Source organism: Lycorma delicatula, chromosome 4 (assembly GCF_047948215.1).
Source record: "Lycorma delicatula isolate Av1 chromosome 4, ASM4794821v1, whole genome shotgun sequence".
Classification (NCBI taxonomy): domain Eukaryota; kingdom Metazoa; phylum Arthropoda; class Insecta; order Hemiptera; family Fulgoridae; genus Lycorma; species Lycorma delicatula.
The window spans coordinates 74493199-74508063 of NC_134458.1; the positions used below are offsets into that span (position 1 = coordinate 74493199).

A 14865-nucleotide genomic window follows, 5' to 3' on the forward strand; every position below is an offset into this window, starting at 1 on the left:
GTCAGCCGCGTGGTGGGAGTGACGCTTGTGCAAGCGCGTTCGTATAACGTATACTGTACTTCCGCTGACATCTGAGCTGCTAGTTTTGCGTCCGCCTATATTAAGCTAGACATATATGTGGTAACAATTCCCCCTCCCCCGTCTAGGCGGGCGTATACGGATCCAGATGTGATGGATCACGCTGAAATTGAATTGTTGTGGCGTGGGTTGCAGGTTTGAGCCTGAAGACGTGTACCTTCAGCCGGGTGCCTTTTCAGTGGATGTCATAAACTTGCCCTGTTCGTTGAAGGACAATGTACGGGCCTTCCCATGAAGCCTTGAATCCTGCATATCGACCATGACGAGCAGGACTGGTGTGCTGCGTGACGAACACTTGAGGTGGTCGTCTACCTCAAATGTCGGTTGCTCTTCTATGTTTTCTACGAATTTCTTTTGACAGTAGACCTGGTGTGATGCTGCCTTCTCGCCTCTTTCCTCAGTGGGTTGAGGTGGCTCTTCAGCTTTTGGGTGCTGCCAGTGCCCGGATATCTGCCTCCCAATGAGCAGTTTGCTTGGTGGCGTGCCGGTCGCGGTGTTAGCCTGATTTCTTAATGCGAACAACACTCGTGGCACATTCTTATCCCAGGTTAGATGTTGAACATCCTGTTCAAGGGCTATTCTCAGTGTCTTCACTTCCTCATTATGATGCTCCATGGGGTTCACTCGTGGATGGTATACGGGTGTAGTGTACAGCAGGTGGTATACAGTGTGCAATGTTTCGTTGGCGGCATAACTTCTACTTCCGGCTAGTGAGCGCAGTACCGTTATTTGTCAGGACGGCCAAACGGCTGAAAATTGTGTCCGTGTTAGTTCGAGGAAGGGACCTAGCTTCTACCCAGCGGTAAAACAGGTCAGTCTCCATCACTAGGAACCTGTTGTCTCGTTCCGTTTCTGGATATGGACCCATTAAGTCAATTGCCACATGCGGTCTCCGTTTGTTTGAAAGCCTTGGGAAAAATCCAGAAGATGGGAAAAATGGGTTCCACATGAACTGATTAAAAGGCAGCTAGAAAACTGAAAAACCACTTGAAAAATGCTGCTCGCCAGGTACAAAATAAAGTCATTTCTCCATTGAATTGTAACAGGTGTTGAAAAGTGGATATATTTGAGAATCCTAAGCGTAAAAGATGATGGGTAACTCCAGGCGAACCATTGACATCAATTGCAAGGTCAAATTGCTATGGAAAGAAAACAATGCTCTGTGTTTGGTGGGATCAGAAGGGTGGGATCTATTATGAGCTGCTAAAACCTGACGAAAATGTTAATACTGAACGCTACTGACAACAAATGATAGATTTGAATCAAGCATTGCACGAAAAGCAACCAGAATATCAAAAAAGGCAACACAAAGTAAATTTTCTTCATGGTAATGCACCATCACACACAGCAAAACCTATCAAGGAAACAATTGAGGCATTCAGTTGGGAAATACTTTTGCATGTGGCTTACTCAACAGACTTGGCTCCGTCCGACTACTATTTATTTGCATTAATGGGACACGCACTTGCTGAGCAGCGCTTCAATTCTTATGTAAATGTACAAAAATGGCTCGATGACTGGTTTGCCCCAAAAGAGCAAACTTTTTTTTGGTGTGGCATTTATAAATTGTCAGAAAGATGGGGAAAATGTATAGCTAGCGATGGACAATATTTTGAATAAAATACTTTTTATCACTTTCATACAATAAACGTGTATTTTCTATACAAAAATTCCAGTTTCTTATTTACACACTTGGTATATATATATATACACACACACACACACACACACACACACACACACAAGTATATAGATTTCTTAAGGAAACATATAAAAAAAATTAGCAAAAAAATAGATCTAAATAGATTTTAAATAATCTACGAAAAGGCTGAGGTGCTTATTGGGTAAAGTCAGGCCTCCCATTCCTTTTCATAATCAATCAAGTGATTAATGTTGCATTTTGTTTAAAATGAATCAATTTTTCATTAAACTTGCCTTTTTTTGTCCTTAAAAGACTTAATTTTTACCAAATGCTGGTCTCTGTTTATTTAAAATCAAGGAAAACTTATGCTACTATGTCTTAAAATTTAGAGATGCATACGTTTAGTTAAAATAAAACATGTGATATATTTTAATTTAAAAAAAAAATCAATATAAAATATTTTAGGATCTAGTGAGGGATGGTTGATATGGTACTCAAATGAAAACAAAAAGAATTGCTACAACAATTGTTAATAGGAATCAAGGAGGAACCTGTTGGAAAACTATCAAAACAGATTCACTAAATACAGAGAATAAATGAACTAAAAATAGGTTCTGAAATAAGATAAATATTTTAGTTCATAATAAATTATAATTCAAAATAATAAATAAAGCAAAATTGAAATTAGTGGTGGTGAGTAATTAGATAGATACCAATAATTTTTTCTTTATAAAATAAATAATTAAAAATTTTTTTAATAATAAAGACATTTAAATTCACTAATTAGAATATGAGAATTAAAGAATAGAATAACTAAAAAAACAAAAATAGAAAATAATGATAATATTGTTTAGTAAGGAAGTAGATGATCATTAATTGAAAAAAAAATTGAATTTCTATTCAATTATGCAGCTTACAACAGTGTATAAAATTCAGATTGTATAATTTTTAATATTTAAATCACATAAATTGAGCACTATTTTCATGCTTTTAAGTTAACATATTTGTGATTCCCATAAACTATCTGTACAGAAAACTGGTCGTGCTTGTTTGTATTTTAATACCTCAGGGTTGTATGCTGCACTACAGCTAAAACTTCCTCATTTATGTAATGCCTAAAAACAACATTCACATCTGAATGAATATGACATTGTCTGCTAAGGATGAGTGCAAAGAAAAATGTAATTTCTTAAAAACTTAATTGATTGTAATGGTGATTTACATTGTGCATGTAAAACTTATCAGAAGATCATTATTTATTACGTGTTTTTATTTATTCAGTGTATGTTTTTAATTTTTTGTGTTTGTCCGTAGACAATTTGAAAAATGGCCGGTTTCATCAGCATCTTCGAGACACCTTTGCACCACTCGTTGTGCGTTATGTTGATCTAATGGAATCTTCTATAGCACAGTCAATACATAAAGGATTTGAAAAAGAACGATGGGAAATAAAAGGGTAAGAAATCGTTTTAATGACTTTTACTATAAGATATGAAGCCTATGCTGCTGACTGTTTTTAAAACTAATTAATTAAAATGAGCATTGATGTAAGTTATTATTAGCCAAGACCATTTGGTTTCTACCACTGTCATTGTCAGCTGTTTTAAAAGGCATGGATATTAGCAGGAATGTTTACTGAACTGACAGCAGACATAAAATCAACTGCTACATATGCTGCTGATTTATTTTTCCTAAATTCTAATTTTTTTGGATTAAAAATAGTACCTTTTTTTAGGAATATTTCCAGTCTGCATAAAAACTCACATTCTGCAACCTCATCACTAGTAGACTTAAAAAAATTAGTCTATTTATGTCATTATCGACATCCTTTATTGACTGGTTTCAGAGAAAAAACCAGACTTTTATATATATATATATATATATAAAAGTTTGGCAAGTGCGTACAAGTGAATGGACATAATTTTCAAGACCTGTAAATTATTATGTAAGTGTTTGCCAATAAACTATTATTTATAGACTAAACTAAGTGATGGGGCCTCTTTTAAGTTGAAAACTTGTAAAAATAAATGTTTGCAATCATTTTCATTCCCCTGTAGTTGTTAAGGTCTGTTTGGTCCGCTTTTTTGTGCAGAGGGTGGATGAGGGGTGTCATTCAGTGTTTTGGTAGTTCTTTTTATGTCAGAAATCCCAGATGTTGACAAGCTGTTAATGAAGGGAACTTTTTTCTGGTCTTCCTGCATGTTTCTAAATCTCTACAATGGTCTGATCTTCTCCTGTCACTTTGAATTTCACCCAGTTCTTGGTAGAATTCTTTTATTGTGGGAGGACTGATGTTTTCCGGTGGTGTTGTTATTGGGATGCTGGTGTCAAAGTTTAGGAGTTCTGTTGGTTTTTCAAAATTTAGGAGTTTGTTGAAATATTCAGCTAAGATTTCCATGTTGTCTTTATTGTTATGAGTCAGATTATAGTTTTCATCGTTCATTAGTAGGTTGGAGGTACATACTTTTGGAGTTGTTTTTTGAAGGTTTTGTGGTAGTCTCTCAAGTGCGTTTTGTTGAATTCTTCTTCTGTTGATTTTAGTGTGTCTTTGTATTGTTGTCTTTTATTTTCCTTAGGGTTCAGGTGGTTTCTTTTCTTTGTTTACTAGATTTTGGGAGGATGTTTCTGATCTTTGGGGTTGGTGTAATAGTCATGCTTGACGTCTCTTCTTCACTGTTTTACCATTGATGCTTGATATAGGGGTTTTATTTTTATTCTTGATTAGTTGGGTAGGGTCTATTTTTCTTTTAGTTTTAGGGACTTGGTTTTGTTGCTTCCTTTGAGAAGTTAATTTAATTTTAATTTTGAATATGTAGTAATCTGAGCCTATGTCTACTCCTCAGCGGACTTTTAAATTGTGGATCTCTTTGTGGTGATATTTATCTATGAAGAGATGATCTGGCTGGCATTCTCCTTTAGTGTAGTCGGGGTGTTTCCAGGTTTTGAGTTTTTGAGGTTTCCTCTTGAAATAAGTGGATTTTGAAATTAGGTTGTGGTTTCTGCAGAGATCACTGAGTCTGTTTGTTTTCATTTGTTCTCTTTTGGGCAGGCCATTTTCCAATGATATCTTGGTATCTTCTTTCTCTGCCTAGTTGAGCATTGAAGTCACCAATTAGTTGTTTAACATGATTTTTGGAAATGTTACTAATTTATGGTCTGTTCAAGTAGGTCCCAGGTGTTTTCTGCTTCTTTACGATCTTTTGGAGATTTGTTTTTATTTGTAGTGGGGGCATGAGCATTTATTATGGTGTAGATTTTATTAGATAGTTTATGAGATTGAATAATTTGAGGCATTGTGAACGAGAATGTCTATTACTATCTATTTTGATTTTGAGAGTGTATTTTTGATGGTTGTTTTTCGTGATACTGTGATCAAGAAAAATTGTTTGTTTATTATGTTCATATTCAGTAATTTTTAATTTCTTATGCATACACCTATGTTAATAGTTGTTTACATTGTCTTATGTTGCCTTGTCCAACAAGGTGTTATTAACAAAATATATATATATATCATACTAGCAAGAAATGCCACATTTCAATGATACTTTCACTGCAAGAACTCTATTATTACTGTACTCTGTATGAGGCTGACAAGAGATTCATGTTACATTATGATTGCATTATCATCATTATTACTATTTTAATTATACTTGTTTGCTTTACTAATTATTTAATTAATCAGTATTAACAGTATTTCAGTTTTTAATGCCTTATTAAAAATTGTTTTTAATGTAATCAATTACGGAATTTTTAGTTTTGTTTAATTTGATTATTCTTATGTTAATTAAATTTGACAATTCAATTATGATTATTAAATTCCACAAAACAATAACTATGGATTCACAATGTATTGTTATAATACAAAAAAAAGAAACTAACGAGATCTAAAGCTATTTGCTACAGGAAATTGAACTTCAACAAACTTGGTAATATAACCCCAGAAAAAAAATTATTTGTCATTTTTAAGTAATAATTCATGTTTCAACAAAACATGGGTAAACATAGCTAAGTGTACCAATTTTTATTCTAATTTTTAATACTAAATTAGGTGATAATCTAACATTTTCCAATTAAATGTTTCTTCTCATTAATTTTTTTTTGTACTTGAAACATCGTTTTCTTCATATTAATTTGATAGAGGAAACTAAATCAGTACAAGAAGCTTTTGTTGTTGTTATTTTGAGCAATTTTTATTTGCACTTGGGAACATTTTTCTCTCATAGTATTCATTATTCAGTAAAACAATGCTAAATTGTATGTTTATCTTTATTATCCAATCCAATAATTGCAGAAATCCTAACTCTATTTTTAACTGGAGTTATAACTGCAACTTTTTTCTAACATTGGCCTTGGCATACAAGGATTACAAAAGTAATAGGGCAAAAGAAATTTGTACTCTGATTAAACTTAATTTCATCTCTGAAAAGCAGGTAGTTATATTTTTTTTTAAATGTATTTCACTTTTTCCATAGTTTTTCAAGTGTTCATTGCCATCCATCTTTAAAAATAATAATGAAATAATAAAGTAATTATTATTTTAAGTTGATAAACAATATTAAAATATGATATAAATAGGTAGCAAGATTAAATAGAGATGCAGACTGAAAACTTTGCATGTCCATACACAACTCACTAATTACACATCAAGTTTACTATGAATTTAAAGATGTAAATACTACATTCACAACTAACAAACAGGACTAAAGAAAGATAGGATACACTTTATCAATGTATTTAACCTTTCATTGTATTAGTATTTTTTGATTTTATTAAACAGTAATTTTATAAACTTTATTTATTTAATTCATTTGTTTTTATTAGACATGTGACTTATTCTACATGTTCTGTACATTTTTAAGAATCAAAATAGTTATATCATAATTAATGATACTGTTAACTATAAGTAATATCTTTTTAGTTAAAAACAGATAATGCAGTCCTATATTTAAAAAAACCAATACCAAAAAATATGTGTAGATGTATATATATGCTTTTAAATATGTTCGATATATATACATCCCATATTTAGGTCTTCAATTTAAAAAAGACTCCATCACTCACTAGTTTATACTAAGTACATATTTTTGTTAAAATAAGCATATATTGATGTGAGATGGGTAAAATGATGTAGAAGATGTTGGTATGACCGGAGTTGGGGGTGAGGAGAACTATTTATTGTCTGCACATTTGAGTACTGCCAGTCTGTGTTGAGCATTGGCTTTTGAACAAGGTTGAGTAACTGTGTGTTGTTTGTTAAAATGTGATTAACTATTGAAAAATGTAATGCTGTATTCATGATGGAACCTTAGAGATGAAAGCTCATGTTGTGTGCTGGCAAAAGTTCTGGGAAAAATTTGAAAAGGAAGCAGCATTAGTGAAAAGTGTTATTCAAAAGTTAAAAAATTTTCATGAAAGGTTCGATGTTAGACCAGAAACATGCCTGACACAGGTCTCCTCATAAATTTTTATGAAGACTATGCTGGGAATAAAACATTTCATTAGGTTTAGCCCAACATCAGTGAGGAGATTGCTGAAATATTATCTGCATTGAATGCAGCTTTTCCATGAGCTAACTAACTAATACTCACTATGTTGAAAGGGTTCACTACTATCAACAGTTCATAAACTTCATTAAAGGCAACAATGGTATTTTAGCTCAAGTGTTTTTTAGAGATAAAGCATGATTTCATCTTGATGGGTATGTTAATAGTTCAGTACCAGACATGGATTACTGAAAACCCACACATTTTCTTTTAATCTCCTCCACAGCCACAAAAAATAGGCTTATGATATGTGGTTTCAAGGCAACAAATAATAAGACCCTTATTTTTTTTTAAAAACTGTGGATGCTGCCGTCTACCAAGAAATTATCTAACAGTTCATAGCCTTACTGCAACAGGAAGAGCATGAATGCTAGTTGCAATAGAACAGCACCAAACTAGCCATACAGCTCGCTCTACTATGGAGATGCTGCAGGGTTTTTACAGTGGAAGAATCATTTCTACAGGATTGTGGCCACCAAGTTCCCCTGATCTGACTAGTCCAGACTTCTTTCTATGGGGTTACTTGAAATAAATCATTTGTAGAAGCAATATGCACACCCTGCAGAAACTGAATTCAAACATTACTGATGCCATCCAGAAAAAAGATGGTGCAGCTAACAAGAGTAACAAGGAACTTGGTCAAATGTGTTGACAAGTGCGTAGAAGTGGATGGATATCATTTTCAACACCTGTAAATTATTATGTAAGTGTTTGCCAATAAATTATTATTTACAGACCAAACTAAGTGATGGGGCCACAAACACCTATAGAAATAAATGTAGGCAACATATTGAACTTTATGTTTACATAATTATTTTCCAGTACATTCTTCGCCATTTTTATTGTATTAACAATTTTTTTATATAACTATGACAATTTATGCAATTCAGTAGAGTACACACTTTTTAAAAGTATTTCATTATGTGGTAAATAATCCAAAGAAAAATTAGGATGATAAAATTTCACTAATTATATTATATGCAGTACTTATGGTATTATAAAGCAAATTTTATGAATTAAACTTTTGAGCACATGGTTGATTAAACGTAAGAAACATGAATTATTCATGATGGAAAAATGAATTTTCAAACATAGAATGTTTGCTTAATTTTTAAAAGTAAAAACATTTACTTAAGCTATTTCTGTATATTTTCTTGACACACATGTTTCTATCATTAAATAATAACAGAATATGAAATCGCAAAACTTTGGTTTCAGGCCAACAACTTAATTTGTTATGAAGGAAAGCATTTAATTAGATCTCCTCTGTTTGCAATGTTATGAAAGCTGTGTAAATGAATGTTTTCCCTATGCTTTATATTTTGCCATATGCTCTTGATATATATATATATTTGTTTGTTTTTTATTATTACTATTATTTTATAAATTTATAAGGAATATGTGGCTCTTGAAAATAATACCTGGCGTGGCTGCTTATAATTTAAATTGTTAATTATTCTGATAATTTTTTTTTTAAACTAGTAGATTTATATACTTGATAGCTTCACAATCCTTTACTTCAATCTGTATGTGTGGTATCAGTAACAATCCCAAAGTAAATCATTTGTTTATTCAATTCCTTCACGCTATTTTAATAGGTATTCCACGTTGCTACCATTTTTTTAGAAATGCTGTTGATTTATTTTTGTCATCTGAAATAGTTATCTACTAGAACTCCAAGAAATAAACAATGCTGCACTTTGCTTTTGCTGTTGTTATTTGGATTTTGATTTTGTTCAAGTTGTAAGAATTTTTAATTTCCAATTCTCTTTTTGATGACTACAAATTTCATCTTCGATTAAAGGCTTGATGATGTTGGACTGCAGAAATTTGGGATGATGTGTTAACAAAATAATTTTTTAATTATTAATTACATTAGAAAGTAAATATTAAATTGTTAAATACATCTGTGAATTTATTGATAATTTCATTATTATTTTACACATTAATTCACCCTTTTAGCTTGCAATTTATTTAATTGTTTATGAGTGATCATGCTGCTTTAAATTTTTTGGTGCCATTAATATTTTGTTTTAATATTTTTTAAATTTAAATGGTATGATTGAATCTGAATATTTTTTCATAAAATTCATATTTATTCCTAAAATAAAATCATAAGATTAAACTCTAAAGAGAAAAGAAGGAACTTGTTAAGTTTAGAATTGTGTCCTGAAGTTTCTTAAAATGCGTCTGTATGATTCTTAGAATCTGGATAAACTTCAACTTACCTAGGACAAGCTACTATTAAAAATAATGTTGAATTTTTCTCATTGCCATTACAAGATTGTTGGATGTACAGTTCATTTTATTCTAAGCTTAACTAGTTCCCGTTTTTCATTATATTTGTAGCATTGACATTTCTGAACTTCTTTATTTCATAACTGTTGTTATTTCTACACTTGATCCTAATGTCTATTTTTTGGGGTAAAATGGTCAGATACCCGATTACTATTTATATTAGTTGTAGTTGAACTTATATCTAGGTTAATAATCATTCAATCTATACCAGTTTGTGAAAATGTAATAATTCTGTTTGGTACATCAACTGTTTCTCAGATAATAGTAAGACTAAAGATTTAATAGTTCACATCATTTAATGTTATGTAATGTGTGTGTGTGTGTGTGTGTGTGTGTGTGTGTGTGTGTGTGTGTGTGTGTGTGTGTGTGTGTGTAAGTTAAATTTCAAACTCAACAAGCTCTGTTTTTAAAAAAACCTAACTTTATTTTTATTAGGCTTACTGTATGTCCAGGATTAGCCCAGACAGTCCTGATTTTTTAGTGCTGTCCGGGATTTGAGAATTTTACGACTGGTGAGGGTTTTTTTTAATTTTAGATCTATATGTTTGACATCGCGTTTTTAAACATTCTCTTATGGCCATGCATCTCTCAGCCCACTTTGGAGCAAGCGCTGACATCGATTTTGATGGAGGCGTGGCTACCGGTCTCGCCACAACTTTTTGTTTAGTCATTTGGCAACATACAGGGGCAATGTGTTTATGTTGTTTTCGTGTGTGAAGTAACTCATATACATGTTTTTGATCATTTAATCTCTATGCATTTTTTGTCTCATCGTTTAGCAACGAACAAAAGAAAATGTATTTAATGTTAACCTGCAGCAGGAATACACAATTTTGAAATTGTGTAATGACAATAACAATGAACGTGTTTATTGCACATTATGTACTGAAGAATTTTCTCTTGTGCATATGGAAAGGGTGATAGTGAAGACCAACTGAAAACAGCTAAACATAGGAGTGCTATTAATGCTACTGCTTCAGCTAACATTACAGATTTTTAAAGGCAAAGATGGGAATAACAATAATAGTGATCTGGAGTATGCTGCTAAAAAAGCTACATTTTCATACCACACTGCTAGACATGAACTCAGTTTCAAAATCAAACTGCACATCTGAACAGGTTAAAAAGTTACATGACCCAAAATTTTCTTCTGCTAGAACCAAAACCGAGGCAGTTATTGTTAATGTTATTTCAGCATTTATATTTGATAATGTATTGCATTCTTTGAAAAACATTAATTATGTAACAGTAACGATGGATAGCTCAAACAGAGGCAAAGTAAAACTTTTTCCAGTTGTAAGATATTTCAGTCTAAAGGAGGGAATTCCAGTTAAACTTTTAAATTTTGATGAAGTGTCAGATGAAACTGCTCAAATTTTGACTCAGTATCTTTTACAATGTGTGGAAAAATACAAACTTGAAGAAAACTTGGTTTGTTATACTGCTGATAGCACTAACAGTAATTTTGGTGGTGTGAAAAGAAAGGGGAATGAAAATGTGTTCAGAAAAGTTTGAAGTGAATTAGGTAAACCTATTATAGGAATTGGTTGTTCAGCTCACATTGTACACAATTCAGTACAAACAGCATGTGATTTTCTACCCCTGGACATATTAGTTATTGTTATAAAAATTTATAAATATTTTCACATATATACAGTAAGATTAAAAAAACTTTCTGTTTTGTGCAAGAGTCCTCTGAATTTGTGGAAACAAATTACAAAAAATTATTACCTCATAGCAGCACAAGGTTTCTTAGTTTGTTACCTGCAATAGAAAGAATTTTTTCCATTTTTGATGGCCCAAAATCATACTTCTTATCTTGTGACAAATATCCAAAATTATTATTTGATTTTTTTATAAATCTAGAAAGTGAACTGTGTTTGAAATTTTATTAAGTTACTCTACAGTTATTTAATAATGTAGTTCTGAAATTGGAAGCTAATTCATCACAGCAACAGAAACATTTCAGACATAGTCTGAATTAATTTGTCAACTTTAGGAAAGAAAAACCCACAAATTTGTACGATCTTCTGCCAAAGAATTGCTACCCACTCTAAAAGAAAATAATAATGTTCAGGAACAAAAATTATTTTCAAGCGTAAACAGTTTTTGTAATTCTAGTATCCAATACTTAGAGTTGTGGAGAACTACTTTTGATAAAGTTAGTAAGTTTCAGTGGATAAATTTACGAACTGAAATTGCATGATCTGATTTAGAAGAGAGTGCACAAGTTGTTAATGAAATTATAAAAGATTCCATAAGTATTGAAGACTTATTTGATGAACGTACATTCTTGAACCAGATAATTCAAAACAAAAGGTTAGGTTGTGGTTGAAGTTCTGAAAAAGTACCAGATACTATTGAAGAGAAGTGGAAAGAAATTTTTAAGGTGTTTAAAAAGACTGTTATTTCATATTGCAATATTTCTAAGATGGTTGAGTTTGCGATATCTTTGCCTGGGACATCTGCTCCAGTTAAGAGTTTTTTCAATTATGGGGAACATTTGGTCTGTAGAAAGGGGTAGACGTTCACTATCTACTGTTAAACATCTGCTAAATTTTAAAATTAATTCAGAACTTTGTTGTTGTGAATTTTATGATGTAATTAAAACAAACAAACCATTTCAAAATATGTCCTGGGTTGGACCCAAAAAATATGGTAAGCCTAATTTCTATACAATTAATAAGCCATTATTACAATTAATATCCATTTAACTGTTAATAATTAATTGTTAAATATTTAATATATATTTAAATAGTTTTACATCATTTTGCGTACATGTTAATGATGAATTAAATAGGACGATGATGTGCATCAACGAGTCTTCTATGAGAACTCTAATATAGGTCGATGTCCATCAAATGAGTCTACTATGAGAACTTTAGATCATGAAAGTCTATGTAGAACTGAATAAATATTCTTTACACTTGGCAAAGGGTGCAGCTGCATTGCATTCCATCACACGGTGGATTTATAAGTATTTAGTGATATGAAGCACACGTTGGCCTATGGAACGCAATGTGAGGATTTTAATGTAACGTAATTTATATATATATATATGTATATTAGACTCGCGACTATCCGGCCGAACATAATTCCGTACAGTACGTAAATAATCGAAAAAAATAGGAAAAGAAATTGAAGAAATAACTGATGATATATAGTATCGATGATATTAAATGAAGAAGATACCGTTGAAGAAAGACCCAATCTGATACCGCACTGTGAAGCTCAACGCGATTGAGACCACGCTTGAATACATAAATCAACAGGAAGAAGCGACATCAGCGGATATCATGTGCTTACGTAAATGGCGGGACTTATCAGCGAGGAAGAGAGTGTAGCGAAAGATGCAAACTTTAGACTTTTTAAGAGTTAAATCAAGTAAGTCAATATGCACTGTACATTTTTATTAACATTAATACAGAACATTAAACATTCAGATTGTAGATGTACGTTGTTCATTAACATATATTAAATTTAGAAAACGTTTCCGTTTTTGTATTTTCTTCACGATACTAGTCAAGAATTTAAAAAATGCACTGTACCACATCCCAACCCCGTAGGGGGAAGATACCCACCTTGTGACGTTACCGGTCGCCACACCAACCCCTCAGTTCCAAGCCCCGAGACCCTCTAACTGATTACATCTCACAATCATCAGCCAGGCCTCGGTCGGGATGCCACCGATGTAAATGCCTCGGCAGACATTTGCATCAGTAAGATACAAATCAAATTTCGCCTTCATGTAGGCCTCAAACGGACATCTTTACATCCAACCTAACATGATTCTCTCAAATTAACTAACCGAAACCGCGGAAGCGCGAACCCGGAGCCTAGTCCAGATTTGACAGCACCATTCGTGACTATGAATGCCTCAGATAACGAACGAGTTTAAAGTTACATAAGTGCTACACTCATACCAATCAAAATTATGTCTTACGCAACATAGAGATTCAGACCTACACCCAATTAAGTCGACCAATTTAGGTCACCTAACAAGAGGAACGCAACCTCATTCCGGTCCGCGCAGGAGCCAGGGACAAACCCCGCACCCCCACCCAGTCCCATCATGGTGTCTCGCGTGGCATTACCAAGTCACAATCAGGACCGCCACCGACGTAACGAAGCCACGCTCCCGGTCGCACGGGCTACCATACCCCGACAGCGCGGCTACCCCCGCCAGCGGGAGCCCCAAATCAAATCATAAACGATATCAATATAACCGTGGCACGATGCCAATGCGCCTACCTCCAACCAATCCAATGGTTAGGCCGGAACCCTAACCACCCGGGATCGTGCCACGATCAAATACCTCCGCTAAACTCCCTCTGCAGACCTACACACCGCAAGGGCACGAAGAAAACCAGCCACTATAGACCACTTCTCGCGGATCATCCAGTTAATACGGAGAAAGGAATGTATTCTCTCAAGTTCCCTAACAGCTCGTGAACGTTGACCTTGTATCGGGGACAGAGGTAGAGGACGTGGTCCACTGTATCATCAGTCCCGCAGTCCGGGTATTGACTCGAATCCACCAAACGAAATCTAGCCAAACTCGCCCGAAAGGCACCATGCTCGGGGAGAAACTGTGTGATATACCGATTGGGGGAGACCCATCTAATCGCACCTAAATTAGACACAATAGGAAATATACCATGCGTGTAGCGACCTGTGGGGGATTCGTCCCACTTAACCTGCCAAGACGCAAGGCCTCGGTCTTCAATTTCCTGCTTTCGTTCTGATGTCAATAAGTTATTTACCTTGGAAATGTAGCATTCCTTACGCTTATTAACCAAGATATATATTAGTTTCACTCCGGCTATAACACAGACTGCCTCCCGCGAGACTGTTCAGTAACCGCCTATAACAGCCAGCAAGAGGTGTCGCTGGGCCCGCAGAAAAATATCCGCGCAATGCCTAAAAGCCATCCGGTAAGCCCAGACAGTCGCAGCATACAGCATAATAGCTTCGCTGACACCTTTGTAAAGTATACGCATGGTACGGTAATTCAACCCGTCAATCAATAAATCGGGATGAATGACTCCACTGAGTCCATAAAAAACATCAGTGGCCTTTTTTGCTACGTACTGCAGATGCTCCTTCAACCGAAAATTTTCATCAAGGATAACACCCAGGTATTTTTGAGTCGTAACGTACCGAATGGGGAGAACAGCCATCCGAACCCGGATTCATCGGGAAGCAGCCAATCGGCCCTTAAGCAACATCATTGTGGTTTTCTCTGGGCTGAAAATCATCTTGTTGGAGACTCCACGGTCGGAGTGTCTCACAAGCACGAGCAGC

General features: G+C 34.0%; 1 protein-coding gene across 1 annotated transcript in view; it reads left to right on the forward strand.

Annotated features, from left to right (window-relative positions):
* The window catches only part of Cadps (calcium-dependent secretion activator 1), a 310167-nt gene that overhangs the window by 230371 nt on the left and 64931 nt on the right, over positions 1 to 14865 (forward strand). The window contains exon 24 of the mRNA XM_075363363.1: positions 3035 to 3176. Within this exon, the coding sequence (XP_075219478.1) occupies positions 3035 to 3176 (142 nt within the window). The remainder of the gene's footprint in view (positions 1 to 3034; positions 3177 to 14865) is intronic.